We start from the raw sequence: 21,277 nt of genomic DNA, 5'->3' as shown, positions 1-21,277 counted from the left end.
AGGCGGTGGCCTGTGAGCTCAATCTCAAGGATGATGAATGAACCACGAGGAATAGGTGGGGAAGGGTGTCCAGGACGGGGGAACAGCATGTGCAAAGGGAAGTGTGCAGGACGGCTAAGGAACTGTCCTCTGGGTGTGATCCAAGGGCACTGTCCAGTGTTCACAACAGATGCCCAGCATGTCCCTCTGAAGTCTCCTGGCTCCCTTGGTGCTGCAGGCAGGGCAGGGAGTCTGAGAAAAGGGAGGCCCAGAGAGGTGAACTGGCCTGGCCAAAATCACACAGCAAATTGTCACACGCCACACAAACCCTCAAACACAGGCCCTGCGTTTGTTCCCACGCGTGAGCTCAGAGCTCCACTGCAGTATAGAATCCCCTAGAAGTATTGTGGAAACTATGCCCTCCTTGGGCCTCAGAGCACACAGGCCCAGGAAATGCGCTTCCCACAGCCCAGTCAGGGGCTGCCCAGGGTCCTGGCCTTTCCAGAATCAGGCCGGGAAGTCAACGTGTGGCTGTGGGTAAGTCACCGGGACGCCCTTGGCTGCCTCTATTTGCTCGCCTGTCAAATGGGTAGGACCTGCTCAGCCTGCACAGCCTGACTTACTTGGGTGAGCTCAGAGGGCCCCTGAGAATCTCATGGAAAAGTCAAAAAAGACTCCCCATGTCAGGGGTCATTCTCGATTCTCTAACGACCGGTCAGCAGCTTGGTCTGGGGTCCCAAGTGTGAGCGCAGAGCCAGCCTGACCTGGGACGGGCAGCTCTGCACCTGCTGGCAGACACCCCTGTCTCAGAGCCTCGGGCCTCTCACCTGGGAGCTGGGATTAATGACAGACGCTGCAGTGCGGCGTCCGGCACAGAACACAAGTGCTAGTCCAATGGCAGCTGCTCTTAGGCTCGTCCTTGTCACCATCACCATTAGTCCCAGAGGAGCACCTTCTGCAGGGTTAGGAGTCACCCCCGTGGATTGGGAACGTTTTGCACAAACATCTCCAGCTATAGAGACGCCTCACCAGCCCTACCCTGGCCCTGCCAGCACTACCAGGGCTGTTGGGGGACCTATGTACCCACAGTCATGGTTGCCTCTGGCCTGCAGTGTGCTCAGTGCCTGCCAAGACCCCTTTCTGCCGGGCCCAGAAACAGCAGGCTATCAACTTCTGGAAGGTTCCCAAATCCCAGGGAATTCTACATGGAGGGTCAAAGAGACGGGCTAAGGTGGGCATCCCAGAGGAGCTACCCCTCCCTCCCCGCTCTCTACATGAAAGGGTTAAAGGTGCAGGGAGGAGCCAAGGCAGCCAGCTTGCCAGGGTCTGCCAGCCCCCTCCTCCCCCAAGTCACCCAGCAGGCTGTGCCCCCAAATTAAGGTCCTCACAGTCACCTTCCGCCTTCCGCAGACTCTTCATGGCACCCCAACCCCAAAAGAAGGAAGGGGGAGCCCTTAGGAGATGCAGGCACCTACTTGGGTCTCACTGGCTTTGCCGACCAGGACAGCCATGGTGTAGGAGCTCAGCGGGGGGCGGTGCCATTCATCCCAGGGCTCCAGGCAGCACGAACAAGTGGAGAATTGGACAGTCTACCAGCCCACCAGCCCGAGCCCGCGAGCCTGCGCCTGCCAGGCTGGCTCTGGAGCCAGTGCGACCCGGGTGGCGGATGAGCCACCAATTCTTCCTGCTTCTAATCAGATTGTGCGGGCGACTCTGCAGAAGCGCCCCCAGGGAGGCCAGGTGGGGACCAAAAGGCTGTGGTTGCTAGGAAGAGCCGAGCTGTTGCCGGCAGAGACCTGGTCGCTAGGCGACCATCTGCCAGCGTCATCAGTCACCCCTGTGGCTCCACAAAGCTGGCCGAGAGCATCCTTCCCCCACCAGTGACAGCCCAGCGGCTTGCCCACGCAGACCCCTCTGGCCCTGGCTCTGGGATCGCTCGCTCTCTCACCACAGAGCCCCCATCCCTGCCTGAGGTCCGGGCCCGAAACTTCCCTGAGTTTGAAACTCTGGGTAAACATGTGTGCAGGCGTGTGTATGCGGCTGCAGCGTTTGTGGGTATCTGTAGTCATGTGCTGTGTGCATGAGCATGTGTGCAGGGTGCCGTGTGGGTATCTGCAAGTGTGTACATGTGTGCCTGTGAGCACACATGTGCGAACATGTGTGTGTTGTGTATGTATGCAGACTTATGTGTCTGTGCCTGTGTGCTGGTGTGTGTGACAGTGCAGACACCTGTATGTACCTGTGTGCATGAAAATACATGTAGTTAGCGCATGTAGAGGTGTGTGAGCACATTGGATCACTGGCCTCAAGAGCCATGGCACAGAAGCCATGGCACAGAAAGGGGTTTTCAGGCCTGAGTGTTGGGCACGCAGGTGTAATGGGGGAACAACTCCCCCACTATGCGCCCCACACAGAGGCAGGTGGAAGGCAGAAGGCAAACAAGGCTGCACTAAGGGAGCTGGCAGCCTCAAAGGTCCTCACCCAGGGCAAGAGCGGTCACCTGTCCGTGAGAGCAGCCTGGCTTGGGGGCCCAGAGGGCAGAATTAGGACCAGGTGACAGAAATCATAAGGAAGCATGCTTAGTTTTGGTGGAAGAAATCACTTCATAAGCCAGGGGTGCATAGGGACGGAATGGATGCACAGCCTCTGCAAGGTGGTGAGCTCCCCATCACTGGAGGGAAGCAAACAGCTGTGTGGCCTCTGGCCGAGGATGAAAAGATTACATGCGACCCCGGGCAAGGGTAGACTAAATGTAGATGACCCTGAGCAGGCTCCTATGCTGGCCTCAGGGTTTAACTCTTTCCTGGCAGGGACTAAAAATGACCCTCAGTGGGGATTCGAACATCCTGCCGCCCCCATTCTCACAGCCGGGCCCGTGACCACCCTGCAGGGCGCTGCTGTTCTCCCCCAGCTGACGGGTGTGGGGAGAAGCTCTGTGCAGGGATGTCCTTGCCCCTAAGAGCAGCAGAGCCTGTGTCCCTCACACTCATGGGGCTACCCTGCCTCAGGCTACGGCCAGAGGAGCCGGTCAGAGAGGAAGGATGTGGGCCAGGGGGTACCACAGAGGGCAGAGTGACTGGGAATAGTGCCGGGGGTGGAGCCAAGGGACCCATTCAATCAGTCTGGCCTGATGGGAATACAGGCTCCTCCTGCCTCAATCTCTCCACAACGCTGCTGCCAGATCATGCCCCTCCCCTGCTCACAAACCTGCAATGGCTCCCCATTGCTCCCAGGAAATTCAGTTCAAGGCCTTTACAATATGGCCCACTGCCTCTGAAGGATTATCATCTAAGAGCCCCCCCTCCCTGGGCCACTCCTTAGCCCAGGGCATAGCGCCTTACTCAGGCTCCTCCTCCTCCTCCTCCTCCTCTTCCTCTTCCTCCCCATCCTCCTCATCTTCTTTGTCCTCTTGAATCCAGGAAAACTCCCTGAAATGAGATCAGAGGCAAGAGGTGAGCCTCCCTGAAGATGCACCCCGAGTCCACCTCCTGCCCCAATTTTCAGTAAGAAGTCCTGTGACCCCTTGAGATCAGACCTGAACCCCTCAACCAAGAATCAACCCGGGAACCCCCACCCGAGGAGCCCCAGACTCTCGCTAACAACATGGCACGAGGGGCCTGTCTCAGCCCCTGATCCTCTCTGGGCCTCAGTTTCCCCCTCTGTGCAATGCGGGGCGCGGGGCTGAGGACCTGAGACTTCCTGTGGCTGTACTCACGGGCATGCACAAGGGTGCTTGTTGCAGAATTACTTACAACAACAAATTTTTGGAATCAACCTAAATGTCCATCAATAGTAGACAGGTTAAATCAACGCTGGCACATCCGCATGACGGAATAGGATGCATTTATTTAAAAATAAAAAGTGTGAGCAATCTCTATGTACTGAAGGGGAAAGATCTCAAGATAAATGGGTAAATGAATATAGCGAAGTCAGCTAGGTAGGTGCATGCTATGCTTTGTGAATAAAAATCAAAATAAAAGGAGGGGGCGTCCAAGCTTGCATGTGCTCAGATGGTCTCTGGAATGGCACAGAGGAACCTGGGAAAGGGATGGGTGTCAGGGGGGAGGAGGGAGGGAGAGGCAGGCTTGGCCCACCCTCTGTGCCCTTTTAAGTCCTCGAGGTTCTGTACTAAGTGCCTGTTGTCCTCCCAGTCATTCCTCAGGGCCTCCCCTGGCTCCCACCTGGACATCTCTTCCCCGGCCTCATTCTCCTCCGCGTAAGCTGACGCCACCGCTGCTGCTCCCTGCGGGCTGGCGCTGCCATCCTGAGCCTGGTCCTCCTCCCAGTGAGGGTCCACCTCTTCTAGGATGAGATCACCGGGCTCTTCTTGGCCTCCAGGGAGGATGCTGACTGCAGGGGACACAGGGTGTGGGGGAGAGTGGGCTTGGGGCTCAGTCCCAGGGACCATCCAGGGAGCCCTGGCCATCGCCAGCCATGCGCCAGCCCTCAGCCAAGCAGTGGACACGGCGCCATGGTCAGCGGGACTGTTAACAACTGGATCGGCGCTAAGCGATGGGCTGCAGCCCGCGATCAGTCACCCTGTCTCCTGCCATTCGTTTTCCTGAGACCGAGCTTCCGTTACAGCGAGTCTGTGTCTCTCCTTCTTGGCGTCTGTGCAGAAGCAGAAACAATGCTTCTCACCACAGTGTGGCAGGTGATGCCAAAAGACCGAGGCCGAGGTCCCCCCCCCGCACAGCAGGTGCAGGGAGCCTGAATGTCCCCACGATGCAGAGAGTGCTTGCCCGCTGCCTGCTCTCTCTACGCCGCCCCTTGGTGAGGGCACACTACCCGCCTGTCATCTCAGCACCTGCCCCTGGGCGTCTTCTTCTCCCTCCTGGACCGAGAGGCTCCACCCACCCCCCAACTTTCTCATGGAGGTGGTCCCACCTTCAGAGAGAATGTGCAGTTTTCCCCATTTCTCCATGTACCCTGTCCCCTGACAGTGAAAACTCTGTGCGCTGTGAGTTTGGCGGACGTGGGTGCAGGGGAGACTCATCAGGAACCTAAGCGCACCCCCAGGCAGGGAAAGGAAGAAAGGGGGAGGTTGCTGGGATACCAGGTGTTTCCAAAAAGCTCAAGGGGTCTAGGTGGCCCTCACGCCAAGCACGCATGACTAATGGTGACTTACATATGTTTTTTATTGATTTCAGAGAGGAAGGGAGAGAGAGAGAAGGAGAGAGAAACATCAGTGATGACAGAGAATCACTGATCAGCTGCCTCCTGCACATCCCACACTGGGGATCAAGCCCACACCCTGGGCATGTGCCCTGACCAGGAATTGAACCGTGACCTCCTGGTCCATAGGTCGATGCTCAACCACTGGGCCACGCCAGCTTGGCTGCTTACGCTCTTTAAAGTCAATAAGAGCATCTGCTGCTGTCCACTGGCAGTCCCCACCCTGAGGCCAAGCCTAAGAAGAACGGCTCCTGGGAAAACCTGTGTCCCATGGGAACACCAACTCCGTGACAGGCTCTGTGCTGAGACAGTCCTCTGTGGGCCTCCCCAGCCTTCAGGTGGGAGTCCTGCTGTCCAGCCTCAATGCCACAGGCTGTGCCCCCTGACCCTCCCCTGCTCTGGTGTCCCCAAAAGGCAGCTCTGGGACAGTGGAAGGGAGTCTGATCCCCCCTCGTCCTGCCAGGGGTCACTGTTCAAGGAGGATTGGGGGATCAATGGCCACTCATTCCCGGTCCCTGCAGGTCTTCTCTTCAGGACACCCTTCTTTCCTTCCATCCATCCGTCCGTTTGTCCATCTGTGCTCTCCCAGGCTCCCTTCTCCCCTGTTTCAGAGGCCTCCCGCTGCTGCCACCCCTGAAACAAAGGAGAAGACAGAGGGTGGGTGGCCAGGTGGCCAGGCGGAGGGGCTGAATGAGTGAGTGCCTGAGTGGGTGAAGGCTGGGGAGGCTGGGGCAGAGTGGCGAGAAGGGGGACACAGCCCCTCAGGACCCCCAAAGCATAACTCAAGCCCTAACTCCTGTCCCCTGTGAATGTGACCTTGTGCCCTTATAGGAGAAAACAGGGTGAGCGGACAGAGGAAGAGGCAGAGCCGGGGAGGCAGCTGCAAGCCCGGGGACCGAGTGCCCGCAGCCACCAGAAGCGGGGAGAGAGGCATGGACGGTGTGCCCCTCAGAGCCCCAGGAGGAGCCACCCCTGCCAGCACTTTGACCTTGGACTTCTGGCCGCGTGAACTGGGGGATGGCACGATTCTGCTGCTGGAAGGCACCCAGTCTGCAGCCCCCGGCAACTAACACCGGGTCCCTGGTAGGGGTGTTGAGTTGCCCCATGGCGGCCCCAGGGCCCTCTGCTGACCCCTGACCCCCACGCTCCGGCACACAGGGAGGCCCTGTGTGGGCTGGCTGAGAATTCTGCCTCCCTCCAGAGGAGCAGAGAGAGGGTTAAGAGGAGCCAGTGGGCCCAGCCGGTGTGGCTCAGTGGTTGAGCATTGAACCAGGAGGTCACGGTTCGATTCCCAGTCAGGACACATGCCCGGGTTGCGGGCTCAATCCCCAGTGTGGGGCGTGCAGGAGGCAGCTGATCAATGATGTTTCTCTTTCATCACTGATGTTTCTATCTCTCTCTCTCCCTCTCCCTTCCTCTCTCTGTCAATAAAAACATATTTAGGGGGAAGAGGAGCCAGGGGCCCCACCCTCAAAGCTCTCAGCCATCCCAGGGAGGGGTCTCTGTCCCAGGGCACGTTTTCCGTGAGGTAACCTCAGCCGGACTGAGAAGCTGCTGCCAGGCCACGTGGTCTCTCGTCTCCGAAAGTCCACAAGAACTTGTCCGGTGACCTTGGGCACAGCGCTACCTGCCCCGACAGGATGGGGGTCCCCGCTCTATGTCCTCCAGGGCGGCCATGAGCTCCACGAGACTGTGGAGTCCTGCTCTGAGGCCTCCCTGCCAATGTCAACACAATCACACAGACCCCCTCGCCCCCTACAGCCGCTGTCAGACCCGAGCTCCACAGTCAGTGGGAGGCCCTGAGCCCTGCAGTCCCAGTGCCCGGATCCAGGTGGAATAGGGCCACCGCCCTCAGGGCCTGAGCGCTGCTTTGCCCACCTCGAGCATTCATCACAGGCCTGGCACATAGCAGGCCCTCCTTTACATGTGTGAGCAAGTGAATGAGCAGATGAATGAACGGATGGATGGGAGGATGGATGAATAGATGGGTAGATGGATGGGTGGGTAGATGGATGGGTGGGTAGATGGGTGGATGGATGGGTGGGTGGGTGGGTGGATGGATGGGTGGGTGGGTGGGTGGATGGATGGATGGATGGATGGATGGATGGATGGATGGATGGATGGATGGGAGGATGGATGGATGGATGGATGGATGGATGGATGGATGGATGGGTGGATGGATGGGTGGATGGGTGGATGGATGGGTGGATAGGTAGATGGATGGGTGGATGGATGGATGGATGAATGCCCTGTCCTCCACAGGCCTTTCCTGAGGCCACAAAATGAAAGACGAGCAGATTTTGGGCCCTAGCCCACCCCTCCTGCCTCAGCCTCTCCCCGAGTCCCGATGCAGGTCTGAGACAAAAGGCAACACACTCACCTACCTAACCTGGTCACAGGTAAGGGGATACCCTCCCGGTTCAAGGCAGCTGAAGTCTGTGGGGTCCAGTTCCCTGTCCGTCTCCCCTCATCCCTCAACCAGAAACTCTGCTCGGCCAAACCCGCCGGCCCAGCTGCCAGGGGCAGTGGGGAGCTCTCTCTGGTGTCCCAGCAGGACGGGCTCCTCTGCATGGAAGCTCAAGACAGGCCAAGTTCATCCCCTCCTCCCCCTCCCCAGCCTCCAGCAGAGCCTCCAGCCACCATCTGCTCTGGGCCCTGCTCTGGCTCCCTGGCCAGGCTGACCTGAGGCGGGGCCTCGGAGCACAGGCTCCTTCAGGAAACCCTGACTGTGCCCCCTGAGCGGGTGCAGGCCTGGCAGGGGACAGCCCACGGCCCCTGTGCGCTCAGGCCAAGCAACCCTCCCTGAGATGCACGGGAGCACCCACCAACGTGTCACTTACTGGTCTGCACGTCACATGTCCCTGGGCCGTCAGGCTCCTGCACGGGGAGAAAGGGGAAAACCATGTGGCCTCCCCACCAACTTCCCCGGTTCCACAGTCCCTCCCGCACACGCAGGGGCAAGAGACCTTCCTTTTCCCCGCCAGGACACTTCCCCGCCCCCCACCACCACCACCGCACCCAGGACACGCAGAAGATCCCCTTGCTCCGGGCCCCTCGCTTCCCTGCCTCCGAGGTTGGCTCTGCTCCAGCCGCTCTCCACCCCCTACCACAGCAGGACAGGACCCAGGCCGCCCACCCCCAGTTCCAGGTGCTTCTATGAAGGTGTCCAGTTGTCCCCAAGAGAGAAGGGCCAGGGGCCAGGTTCTTGGAGGGGAAGAGGTGACCGGGGCCCTGCTCCCCAAACCCACGCACGCTGGAGTCCTAGGCTGTCAGGAGGCACACAGAGCCTCGGGCTTCCTACAGCCCATTCTCCCAGAACGTGCAGGTCCTCTCTTACCTCTGGCCTCTGCACATGCTGGTCCTCTGCCTGAGGGCCCTTTCCAATCGCCCACATTCACTGTCACCCACCCACCTCCTACTCCTTCAGGGCTCAGCTCGCAGGCCACCTCCACTGGGAAGCCTTCTGTCATGCTCCCGGGAGGCTCCTCCTCTGCACCCCACATCCTCTCTGCTCCACCACGGTAGCACCTCCCCCACCGACTGTGACCTCTCACAGGCAGGGCTGAGCCAGCCAGCTCAGCCCCACAGACACGGTGCCTGAGAGAGTGCAGAATGGCGGGGCAGGGCAGACTGGCGGGCTGGGCGGGCTGGGCTCCCGTGGCCGGCGCCCTTCTTCCTTCTGTATGATGGCCCCCCCGAGACAGACCAACCATCCCACTCCTGCCCCCATCCGGCCCTCCCTCCCCTAGCCCAGCACCCACCTGCTCCCCAGCCTTCCCACGGAGCACGGGCTGCGGCAGGGCCATCTGCAGTCTATGCAGGAGCCACGCCACCAACCTGTGGGTGGGAGAGAGTGGCCATGTCCAGGGGGGAAAGTGACACCCCAGGCAGACAGCAAGGCCCCCAGAAGGCAGACCAGAACCCAGGCCTCCAGCCCCAAAGACCATGGTCCCTCTCCCCGCCTCCTCCTTAGGCAAGTCTCAGGCTACTGCTCAGGCACCAGCAGGTAGCTCAGGCTCCCCGACCCCCACCCCAACCCGCTGCAGGTGCCCCTAGGCCCCTCACCCATTGCCAGGTGGGGAACTGGTCAGTACCTAGCCCGATTTTATTTTATCTTTTGTATATATTTGTATTGATTTCAGAGAGGAAGGGAGAAGCGGAGATAGAAACATCAATGATGAGAAAGAACCATGGATTGGCTGCCTCCTGCATGCTCCCGACTGGGGATCGAGCCCACAACCTGGGCATGTGCCCTGACTGGGAATCCAACCATGACCTCCTGGTTCATAGGTCAATGTGCAACCACTGAGCCACGCCGGCCAGGCCCTAGCCTGATTTTAAATGCATGTATCCTTTGGCCCAGGCTGAGAAGGTGCTGCTGAGGTGGCCCTGGGCAGGGGCCCTGGAAACCCCTTTGAGTTTTCTCCCAGGGGCATCTGTCACTTTTATAATTTTAAAAAGAGTTTGGTGAAGGTTGGGTGTTGGGCTGCTCCCCACGGGAGTGTGGCATTTAGGGGGCTCACCTGGCAGTGTCTCCGGGTGGTGGCAGGGAGGAAGCCTGGAAGCCGGGCTGGGGCTCCTCCTGGGGCTCCTCCTGGGGCTCCTCCGGGCTCCTCCTCAGCCTCCTCCTCGGGCTCCGGGGGGCCAGGAGTGGGCAGGGGGGGACTCTCCGGGGCCTGCAGCACGGGCTCCGTTTCCAAGGAGCACCCTGGGGTCTCTAAGCAGCAGGGAGAGAAGGAGATTCAAATGACATGGGACCCCTTAAGGGCACAGGGGACCAGACTGAGGGGTAACCATGACCGAATGGGGAGCCCCTTGGGATCCCCCAACCATCCCCATCAGCAGACAGACATGGGACTGAGGCCCAGGGAGCAGAAGGACTTGTTCAAGGATTCGCTAGGCTGTCCTAGGCCACTGGCTTCCCAGCCTGGCCTGGGGAGGGGGTCCTAGTGCCCCCACAATAGGCCAGCAAGCCCTGACCGCCCCCCCCCCCAGCCGGGATCCCTAGGCCCCAGTGCTACCCCACCCAGCCTGTGACCATCTCAGACAGCCCCTTCGCAGGTCCCCTGCTGTACCTGGGCCCAAGGCAGCGTCTGCAGGCTCGTCTCTGCAGCCCTGGATCATAAGCAGGGAGAGAGGTCACAGAGCAAGGCGGGCCCCACGCACCCCTCCCCTGGCCAGCTGTGCGCCCGCCCCCCTTCCCCTGAACCCAGCCCCACCTCCATCACTCCTGCCATCAGGGACCCTCCAGGGACGGGGTGGGGACAGATGGCCTGACACCCCAGAAGCCCGCCCACCTTCCCCTGAATCCAGCCCCTCCTCCATCACTCCTGCCATCAGGGGCCCTCCAGGGACGGGGTGGGGACAGACGGCCTGAGACCCCAGAAGCCCGCCCAGGTGGTCAGCTTCCTGCCGCCCCTTTTCCTCCACTTACCTCGGACATTTTTGGAGGCTGAGGCAGCACTTTCTCCAGGTGCTGCTCCAACCACCTGAGCAGCCAGGGCACAGGCCTGTAGAGCGGCCGGTGGTCAGCCAGGCGGCCCAAGGAGTGGCCAGCCATGCTGTCCTGACCGCCTCACCCAGCCCCTCCCAGCCCTCGGCTCCCATTCTGCCCAGTGGGAGCCTTGTACTGAATATTCTCAAAGGACCTCAGGCCTGGCCCGTGTGGCTCAGTGGTTGAGCATCAGCCCAGGAACCAGGAGGTCACGGTTCGATTCCCACAGAGGGCACAAGCCCAGGTGGCCGGCTCAATCCCCAGTGGGGGTTATGCAGGAGACAGCCGATCGATCAGTGATTCTCTCTCATCACTGATGTTTCTATCTCTCTCTCCCTCTCTCTTCCTCTCTGAAATCAATAAATATATATGCATATGTTTTTAAAAGAATGAATGAGGGAAGGGTTGAACGAACGGGTAAATGGAGGTGAACACCTGACTGGATTTCCCGTAGAGATTGCGAACTGGAGGCGTCAGGCTTATTTGGGGAGCCCACGCCGTTCTAACAACTTTTCAATGACTTGCAGTGTGACATTAAAGCCTACATTTCCAGCATCTCCCCTTTTTTGCAATTACAGTTTACACCCAATATTATTTTGTATTCGCTTCGGGTGTACAGCGTAATATGCTTTACACAGTGCTCCCCCCATTCCCCCGTACCGCCTGCCACCATACATGGTTATTACAGTACTACTGCCTATCTCCCCTGGGCTGGCCCACGACTACTCTGTAACTACCAAACTATACTTCCCAACCCCCCCACCTTTTCCACCCAGTCCCCCAGCCCTCCTCCCCGCTGGCCACCAACAGTCTGTTCTCTGTATCTATGAGTCTGTTTCTGTTTTGGTTGTTCACTTATATTGTTACTAGAGGCCTGGTGCACAAAAATTTGTGCACTCGGGAGGGGGGGGTGCAGGGGGGAGTCCCTCAGCCCAGCCTGTCCCCTCTCGCAGTCTGGGACCCCTCGGAAGATAACGACCTGCTGGCTTAGGCCTGCTCCTGGGTGATAGAGGGCAGGCCCAATCCCTAGGTGCAGCCCCTGGTCAGGCTCAGAGCAGGGCTGATTGGGGAGTTGGGGCACCGCCCCCTGTCATGCACAGAGCAGGGCAGATTGGGAGGTTGTGATGCCACCCTCAGTCACGCTCAGGGTAGGGCCGATTGGGGGGTTGGGGCACCGCCCCCTGTCACACTCAAGGCAGAGGTGATGGGGAGGTTGCGGTGCCACCCCCTGTCACACACAGAGCAGGGCGGATCAGGGGGTTGGGGCGCCACCACTCTCACACTCAGGGCAGGGCCGATGGGGAGGTTATGGCTCTACCCCGTCACACACAGAGCAGGGCCCCTGGGGGGAGGGGGGTTGGGGCGCCGCACCCTGTCACACACAGAGCCGCAGGGCGATCAGGGGGGGTTGGGGAGCTCCCCCCTATCAGGCACAGAGCAGGGCTGATCAGGGGGTTGGGGTGCCTTCACCTGTCACGAACAGAGCAGGGTGGATAGGGAGGTTGTGGCCCTGCCCCCTGTCACACACAGAGCCACAGGGCGATCAGGGGGTTTAGGCACTGCCCCCTGTCACGCTGATCCCGGTGCTGGGAGGCATATTACCCTTTTACTATATAGGATTGAGGCCTGGTGCATGGGTGGGAGTCGGCTGGTTTGCCCTGAAGGGTGTCCTGGATCAGGGTGGGGGTCCCCACTGGGGTGCCTGGCCAGCCTGGATGAGGGGATGATGGCTGTTTGCAGCTGGTCACACACCCTTCAGGGTGGGGGTCCCCACTGGGGTGCCTGGCCAGTCTGGGTGAGGGGCTGAGGGCTGTTTTCAGGCTGGTGGGTGACTGAAGCTCCCAACTGCTCCTTTTTTTCTTTTTCTTTTTTTTATTCTGGGCCAGCTTTAGCTCTGACTCCAGCTCTGAGGCCTCTGCTGCTGAAAGCAGGTATCTGGTTTGTTTTGGTTCTATAATCGAAACACTGTATAACTCCAGCTCTGAGATCCCGGGCCAGCTGAAAGCAGGTTTCTGGGGTTTTGTTTAGCTTCTATATTTGTAACTATGTTTCAAACTGCAGACTCAGAGGCCGGCAAGGCAGGCAGGGAACGTTGGTTTCCTCCGTCACTGAAGCAAGCAAGCCTCATGTTAGCTTCAAGCTGCCTGGCTGCCGGCCGCCATCTTGGCTGGCAGTTAATTTGCATATCGCCCTGATTAGCCAATGGGAAGGGTAGCGGATGTATGCTAATTACCATGTTTCTCTTTTATTAGATAGGATTCTGATTCCACATCTAAGGGAAACCATATGGTACTTGTATTTTCTAGCTTCTCTTGAAAAACTGGAGGATCTGGCCTCCCTAGGCCCGCACTCCTACAGGGCAGAGGCACCTGGAACTGAGCAGGCCCCTCCCTGGAGAAGGACACGGGCTCCTCACCCAGCCTGTCCTCCTGATGACAAGGCAGCCACCCCCTCAGCCACCTCTGACAAGTTCCACACTGTTGACAACTACGAGGCCAACCTAGGTGCCCCCATGTCTCCCACAGTGGCCCAGGCTCTGCCTCTGGGCTCCACCCGGCATCGCCTACACCCGTGGTCGGCAAACTGCGGCCCGCGAGCCACATGCGGCTCTTTGGCCCCTCGAGTGTGGCTCTTCCTAAGCCTTAGGAGTATCCTAATTAAGTTAATAACAATGTACCTACCTATATAGTTTAAGTTTAAAAAATGTGGCTCTCAAAAGAAATTTCAATCATTGTACTGTTGATATTTGGCTCTGTTGACTAATGAGTTTGCTGACCACTGGCCTACACGAAGCCCACCTTGTGAGGAGCTCACCCACACCTCTTCCTGTCCTCAGAAGGTGTCCCTGCCTGGGGATCTCCCAGGAATCAACACAACCAGCCATGGGCAGCACAGGACCCATAGCCCCATTTTGTGGATGAGAAAACTGAGGCCCAGAAGAGACCAACCGCATGTCCAAGGTCACACACTGAGGTGGTGGTGGACCCTGCTCTTAAACACAAGACCCTGGCTCTGTACACACTGGCTCCCCTCTCCCATCCCCCTCAATACCACCCCCCTCACACACACACACTCACACACACACACACACACACACACACACACTACAGATGAGGCTCAGGGGCACCCAAACCAGCGTTCAGGGCCGGGGACTCACCCAGTGTCCTTTGCCCTGGAGGCCTCGTTGGATCCATCTGCAGAAGAAGGCATGGCGGTCAGCAGCAAGAGGCCTGCCCAGAGCCCCCTGGTCACCCCAACTCAAAACCAGGTTTGAAGCCAGGGCCAGGCCCATGCCAATGGCCCCTCAGCCCCACCTCTTGTAAAGCTATCCTCCCTCCTGGCCTTACCTGAGGCCCCAGTGCTGCAGTGCCCAAGGATCTGAGCTCCTGCCTGTGGGGACGGACAGACGGACAGCTGTGGGCAGAGAGCCCAGGTGCGCCAGCCTCCCAGGGCTCCTTCCGCACCCAACCCTCCCAGTACCAGCAGTACCTGACCGGGGCCCTCGAAGCCGGCTGCAGTGCTATGGATGGGCTGTGGGATGACCTTCACCACGCCCTTCCTCAGCCAGGTCAACACCCAGGCGCTGGGACTGTGGGGGACAGAGGTACACACCCACCTTCAACCTCCCCAGCCCCAGCCTGGTCTGAGTGGATGTACAACTAAATAAAGATCCTGGGTTTTCCAACCTACAGCAATTGGTTGGAACTGCAAACCTCTATCTCCCCCCTGGGAGACTTCAGACATGCTGTCTTCCCTCCCTGGGAAGTGGGGGCACCAAGTCTCTGTGAGTTGGGTGTGCCCGGTGCCATCCTGGGCCCATGCTTGAGAACAGCCAGCTCTCACCATCATCCTGCCTCCCCCTCATCTGGCTCAGGGGTCCCCACCCTGCGCTTGGCACACATCCCATGCTCTAGAGCAGTGGTTCTCAACCTTCCTAATGCCGCGACCCTTTAATACAGTTCCTCATGTTGTGGTGACCCCCGATTTCATTGTTACAAATTGAACATCATGAAAGCATAGTGATTCATCACAAAAACAATATGTAATTATATATGTGTTTTCCGATGGTCTTAGGCGACCCCTGTGAAAGGGTCGTTTGACCCCCAGGTTGAGACCCCTGCTCTAGAGGGTGGAGGGTTTCTGGTGGGCGGGGGGGGGGGGGGGGGGTTCCTTGTGGCCGAGACTGGTCATCCTAGATATGAAGGTTCTGGGCTCACTGCCTGGGCCAGCCCCAGCCGCAGACGTGCTCACTTGGGTAACTTGTGAGCAGAGATTTCATGTAAAAGTCGGAGGTTCTGGCCGCGCTGGCCATTTCACTCCGGCACTGAGACTCCCACCCTCACTTCTCCTGGTCGCGTGGCCCGTGTGGCTAGAGACGGCCCCCCACTCCTGAGGCTTTCTTCAGCCAGTTCCCCAAATGTCCCACACTTGGCCTGGGGGTGACCGTGGCTCTGAGAACAGTGTGGACCCCACCCCAGTGGCTCCCTAGCTGGGCGGGGGGCGGGCCCTCAGGAGGGGGAGGGGTACAGCACCTGTTCACTCCGGGGTCCACAGCAAGCTGGGCCTGGAGGGATGAGGGCGGAGCAGAGGCGGCTTTCTGGATCTCTGGAAAAAGAGGCCCCCACACTTCATATTCATTTTTTAAATATACTTTTTATTGATTTCAGAGAGGAAGGGAGAGGGAGAAGGAGAGAGAGAGATAGAAACATCCATAGTGAGAGAGAATCATCGATCAGCTGCCTCCTGCACACCCCACACTGGGGATCGATCCCACAACCTGGGCCTGTGCCCTGACCGGGAATCGAACCGTGACCTCCTGGTTCATAGGTCGGTGCCCAACCACTGACCGGCCAGGCAAGTCCCCCACACTTTAAGATCTGGAGCCTTGGAGAGCCCATTTCTACCCTGTTTGGGAGGTCAAGTCAGAGGCAGGAGAACCCCAAGCGGGTCAGGAGGCTGGGATTCCAGCTCAGCTCAGCCTCAAAGTGCCCAGAGCCCAGCAGGCATGCCAGCCTGTGGCTCCTCTACAGGCTGAGGGGAGAACACAGCCCGTCCCACCTGGGCCCTGCCATCCTGGGCGTCAGCACTCACCCTGAGGGCCGGGGGCAGCCACAGCTCCTTCCTCCCCTTCCAATGGCTCCTCGGGAGGCTGGAGGGTTCAAATAGGACCATGTAAGCCCTCGAGAGGCCAGTCTGGTTCCGGCAGGGGCAGCCCCTGACCCACCCGTAAGGGACCCTTCCACCTCCCAGGGGACCAAACAACTCTACCCTCATAATCGTCTCTGTAAATCCTGGTGGCCTCACCTTCCCCCTAGGACACGCCCTTCCTCCCAGCCCCAAGGGCCCCTCATCCAGGGCGGGGCCCTCACAGCCTCCCAGTGGTCCCCAGGCCTATCACACCCCCCACTGAGACAGTCTTACCACCAAACAAATACCAACTGAACTAAGCAGCACGCTCAGTGGCGCAGTAGACTCATTCCAGAAGCTCCTAGTCTCAGGGTGGACTGCTAGCAAACAGCCCATGCCCTGGCTACTTCGGCAGCTCTATTCTAGACCAGTGGTCAGCAAACCGCGGCTCGCAAGCCACATGCGGCTCTTTGGCCCCTTGAGTGTGGTTCTTCTACAAAATACCATGTGCGCGGGCGCACGTACAATGCGAAGTTGACTTAACACTTTAAGTAAAGTTTATTAAGTTAATTTTAGGGAACGTTGTGGAGTGAAAGAAGATGCAGTGTCGAGGATTGAGAAAGGTATGTTGAGATGGTTTGGACATAGAGAGAGGATGAACGAAAGGAGACAGACGAAACAAGTATACAAGACGAGTGTGGATGGGAGAGTTGGAAAGGGTGGACCTCAGCGAACGTACCTCCATCAGATTGAGGACGTTTTTAGCAAAGGCCAGCTTAGGAGGACCCTCATTAAGTTAATAACAATGCACCTACCTATATAGTTTAAGTTTTAAAAATTTGGCTCTCAAAAGAAATTTCAATCGTTGTACTGTTGATATTTGGCTGTGTTGACCAATGAGTTTGCCGACCACTGTTCTAGACTCTTGAGGCTGGCAAACAAAGCCCCTGGGCCAAATCCAGCCTGCTGCGTATTTTGTAAATAAAGTTTTATTGGAACACAGCCCTGCTCATTCGTTGACGTATTGCCGATGGCTGTTTTCACACGCCAATGGCAGAGTTAAGTAATGACCAGAGATGGCATGACCCGCAAAGCCTGAAATCTTCACTGAGGAGCATGTCCTCCGTCGCCTTCCCTTCTTACCAGCGACTCGCCTTCTAGCTTGGCCTCCCGGGGGGCTGTGTCAGGCCCTGGCGCTGGTTCCAGCTCCGCCTCCAGGTCGGGCTCCAGCTCTGGTTCCGCCCCCTCCTCCTCCTCCATCCTGGTCTTCTGTGGGGTCCCTGGGGGCTGAGGCAGCACCCTCTGGACCCAGCCCAACATCCTGACACCTGGAGAGCACAGAGTCCTCAGGCCTCCCCACCACGTGGGGGCCGCTTTGGTGGATTACACATTTCCCTTTCCTCTCCTCTTTTAAAATATGTTTGCATGCCGAAACCGGTTTGGCTCAGTGGATAGAGCGTCGGCCTGCGGACTGAAGGGTCCCGGGTTCGATTCCGGTCAAGGGCATGTACCGTGATTGCGGGCACATCCCCAGTGGGAGATGTGCAGGAGGCAGCTGATCGATGTTTCTCTCTCATCGATGTTTCTAACTCTCTATCCCTCTCCCTTCCTCTCTGTAAAACAATCAATAAAAAATATATGTTTGCAATTATATCTCCAAGTAGCAATAGTCAGGCCCACAAACACATGTGTACAAAGAGACTGGTCACAACAGTGTTACAGCAGCAGATGAAAAAATTCACATATCCCTCAGCAGGAGACAGGTTATTGGAAAACACCTCAATGTTCACCTGTTGGGTAAATTACACTCCATGCAGTAACGGAATATTGTGGATCTGTCTGCACTAACATGGGAAGTTTTACATGCTCTAGTCATGAGCAAATCAGTTAGACTCAGAGTCCCTCGGTTTGCTTGTCTGTAAAATGGGGTATAAGTGCCTACTTTGTCGGGGTGACTGGAAGGATGAAATAAACTGGTTAGAACAGTGAGTTGCACACGCTGGAAGCTTGATAAACGGCTGTGACTGTTATTGGAGTAAAAGTGCTTGTTGTGGAATATCATGTTCAGCATAACCCCCTTGCAAATTTTTATAAAAGCATTCTAATCGGTAAGTGGGAAATCTGTTTGAATACAGACAAAATTAACCTATTTTCATGATTTCAATGTTTTAAAGTAAAATGACAGGGAAGCCCCTTGTGCTTGGTTTACTGGGATAGGTCAGCCCTGCCTTATATGGGTTCAGTTTCTGGTATCATTTACCTTCAGGGAACAGGGAGCCCCCTCCCTCGTGATCAGATCCCCGCAGGAGGGTCTAGCCTAGCGGCACCACACAGGTGAGGCTGTGCAAACTCCCAGCCCTGAATGGTCCCTTCCGGGTCATGCCCGCCCCAGCCCTGGGCAGCCTCCTCTGTCCCTGCTCCACCAAGGACCCCAGCCCCTGGCTGAAAAGGGCAGGCCCGGGCCCAGGATCCCTGCCCCAGGGCCCCGCTCCCTGAAGCCCATGGCCATGCTGCCTCCTTCTGCTCACAGCTCTGACTTCTGTCCCCACTCGGCCTCAGCAGCCAGCCTCCCCTATGAGGGGCTCAGCCTCCAAAAAAGTGAACTTGGGCCAGACATGACCCCTCCAGGCATCCATGGCCCTGCTGGGTGGGGTATAGACAGTGGCTGGGGCCCAGGCACCACTGTGGTCCTAGCTGTCCCTCTCAGGGCCCCCTTCCGACCAGCCTTTCAGAATCTTTTGAGGAGCTGGTAAAAATGTTGATTCCTAGGCCCCCAAGCCCTCTGCGGGCCTAGAATCTGCATTTCACAAGCTGCCCTGGGAGTCGGATGCACACTAAGGTTTGAGCCGCGCGGGGAGGGCCGGGGGAGGGAAGCCCTGGGTGCTCAGCCTCGCCTGGTTCTCTGTGTCTAAAGGCCTCGCTAGCAGGAGAGCATGGGGATCCCATCAGCAGGCCCACCACCACCTCATCCCCACTTACCTGCTCTGAGGCCGGCCACCAGCCAGGAAGTGCCTTCTCCCCACCACTCACAGCTGCCCTCTCAGACACCGGGATTAATTGACAGCACCGGGCAGGCGGGCCCTTAATTGACAGCACAGCACAGGGCCGTGTGCAAAGGATTAACAGGTGCCAAATGGGGGTGGGGAGGAGGCTGATGCTCAGGGAGCCAACAGCAGCCCCCTAGAGGCCAGCAAGGAGTCTGGGGGGGGGGGGGGGACACAGATTTGGGAGCCTCGGGGGCGCCCAGGGGCCTGGCTCCCCACATACCTTGGCCAAGCTGCAGAGTGGCTGGTCAGAGTGGCTGGACAGCTTGGGGTTCCCGGGTGATCCTGGGAGACTCCTCCAAGTGGCAGGGGCTTGTCCACTCTCGGTCATCAGTGGCCGTACACCCCAGCCCCCCAGTGCCAAGGCCGAACTCAGGCGGATTCTCTCTGATCCCGAACCCTCGAATCCCGGGCAGCTGGGGCGGGGCGGGGCCCCAGCAGCTCCTGCCGTGGGCTCTGCCCAAACCGCTGTGGTCCCAGGGCCAGGCCTTGAGGAAGGATCGAGGACTGAGGGGTGACTGACTGCGGGTGAGCTGGCCCCCTGAACTGAGGTGGGACCCTAGAGGGGAGACAGAGATCTCGGGGAGGAGGACAAGAGGGACAGAGGCCCGGGAAAGAGGGACGCTGAGGCGACAGGACCTGGACGGGCGGTGGGGTAGAGGGATGTTCCGCAAAGGGGTGGGAGCCTAACTCGATCATCCACAGTATTTCTCGAGCTCTTCCTCCGCGCCCAACAGCGTGCCAGCCTTGGCCCATTGAGCAAGACAGGCACGGGGCCTGCCCTCCTGGAGCTTCTATTCAACGGAGGGACAGAAGTAAACCAGATTAAGGAGGAGTAAAGAAATATTGCAGCCCAGCTGGCGTGGCTCAGTGGTTGAGCATGGACCTATGAACCAGGAAGTCACGGTTCAATTCCCAGGTTGTGGGCTCAATCCCCACAGGCAGCTGATTGATGCTGATGTTCCTCTCTCATCAGTGTCTCTATCTCTCTCTCCCTCTCCCTTCCTCTCTCTCTCTAAAAAAAAATCAATAAAAACATATTTTAAAAAAAGACATATTGCAAATGTTGCTGATTCCATGAAAGAAGCAAACGGGGCAGGGGGTAAGGGCTGGCAGGTGTCTGTGAAGAGGTAGACATGTGAGCTGAGACATGAAAAGCAAGATCTGAGTGAACGGTGGACCAGGCAGAGGACGCTGCCAAGGGGAAGGTCCTGCGGCTGGAATGACCTTGAATGCACCTGAGGAGGAGGGGGGCCGGGGCCGGGGCTCAGTGGGTGTAGGGAGAGTGGCAGGAGGTGAGGCCCAGAGACAGGCCCAGGCAGGTCATGTCGGCCTGTGAGCCATGAGAAGATTGGGTTTTAGCTCATGGGCCGCATGAGCCTGTCTTGTCTGCGGCTGCGACCACCGGTAAAGACAATCCATGGTCATACTACGTAGCAGGAAAATGGGTTACCGCTTGTAGGAAGTTGGGGCTGTGACTTGGAAGAGGTACTGGAAGCTCCTAGACTCTGATTTTTGCTTTCTTCAGTTGGCATCTATTTTTTTAGAACAACTTTAAGAGGTATAATTTACATGCCATAAGTTTCACCCGTTTTAGTGTACAGTGATTTTTTAGTAAAATGCCTGAGCTAGGAAATTAGCACCCTCTAGTTTTAGAACATTCCCATCACCCATTCCACTCGCCCCCCCCCCCCCCAAGATCCCTCCTGTGACGTCCCGTCCCACCCCAGCCCCAGGCAACCACTAATCTGCCTTCCGTCTCCCAGGCTTTGCCTTTCGCTCACATTTTATATAAATGGATCGCACAATCTGCGGAGTGTTTTCGTGTGTGATTTCTTTCATAATGTTCTAGGCATCATGTTTTTGAGGATCAGCCACATGATAGCACGTATCTTGGTTTCTTTTTCATTCTCAAGAGTATCCCATGGTGTAGCTATAACACCGTCTGTTTATCTGTTCGCCAGTCAGCAGACACTTGGGTTCTTGCCACTCTTGGGCCATTATAAAGAATGAACATTTGCGTGAAGTCTTTGTGTGGCCATATCTTTTCATTTATCTTGGGAAGATTCTTAGAGGTACAATTGCTGGGTCATATGTCAATTTACGTTTCACTTTTTCTTTTTTAAGCTCAGAGCAGACGGGCGAAGGAGAGAGAGATAGAAACATCAATGATGAGAGCGAATCACAGATCAGTTGCCACCTACAGGCCCTCTACTGGGGATCAAGCCTGCAACCCAGGCATGGGCCCTGACAGGGATCAAACCGTGACCTCCTGGTTCATAGATCGACACCCAACCACTGAGCAACACTGGCCAGGCTCTGTTTCACTTTCTGAGAAACTGCTAAACTTTTTTTGCAAAGTAGTGCCCCATGTCTTGACTTGCGTGGTAGTTACATGAGGTCTCATTCTATAAATTTTTGGTCACATTATTTATGCACTTTCTGTATTTTGTTACGT

At 57.6% G+C, this 21,277-nt stretch overlaps 1 protein-coding gene across 1 annotated transcript in view; it reads right to left on the bottom strand.

The window, feature by feature from the left end:
• CNGB1 (cyclic nucleotide gated channel subunit beta 1) overlaps window positions 1-17,095 on the bottom strand; it is a 49,895-nt gene extending 32,800 nt beyond the window's left edge. The window contains exons 1-14 of the mRNA XM_036346846.1: window positions 16,919-17,095; window positions 15,740-15,797; window positions 15,181-15,253; window positions 14,138-14,237; window positions 13,996-14,038; window positions 13,806-13,842; window positions 10,589-10,664; window positions 10,230-10,269; window positions 9,777-9,871; window positions 9,678-9,742; window positions 8,916-8,991; window positions 7,995-8,031; window positions 4,161-4,329; window positions 3,327-3,407 (exon numbers count right to left, since the gene is read on the bottom strand). Coding sequence (XP_036202739.1) covers window positions 3,327-3,407; window positions 4,161-4,329; window positions 7,995-8,031; window positions 8,916-8,991; window positions 9,678-9,742; window positions 9,777-9,871; window positions 10,230-10,269; window positions 10,589-10,664; window positions 13,806-13,842; window positions 13,996-14,038; window positions 14,138-14,237; window positions 15,181-15,253; window positions 15,740-15,797; window positions 16,919-17,095 — 1,127 coding nt within the window. The remainder of the gene's footprint in view (window positions 1-3,326; window positions 3,408-4,160; window positions 4,330-7,994; window positions 8,032-8,915; window positions 8,992-9,677; window positions 9,743-9,776; window positions 9,872-10,229; window positions 10,270-10,588; window positions 10,665-13,805; window positions 13,843-13,995; window positions 14,039-14,137; window positions 14,238-15,180; window positions 15,254-15,739; window positions 15,798-16,918) is intronic.
• Between the last annotated feature and the right edge of the window lie 4,182 nt (window positions 17,096-21,277).

This window comes from Myotis myotis, unplaced genomic scaffold (assembly GCF_014108235.1).
Source record: "Myotis myotis isolate mMyoMyo1 unplaced genomic scaffold, mMyoMyo1.p scaffold_m19_p_19, whole genome shotgun sequence".
Taxonomy (NCBI): Eukaryota; Metazoa; Chordata; class Mammalia; order Chiroptera; family Vespertilionidae; genus Myotis; species Myotis myotis.
The sequence above is the reverse complement of the archived record's forward strand: the minus strand, read 5'-3'. Positions and strand labels throughout refer to the sequence as shown.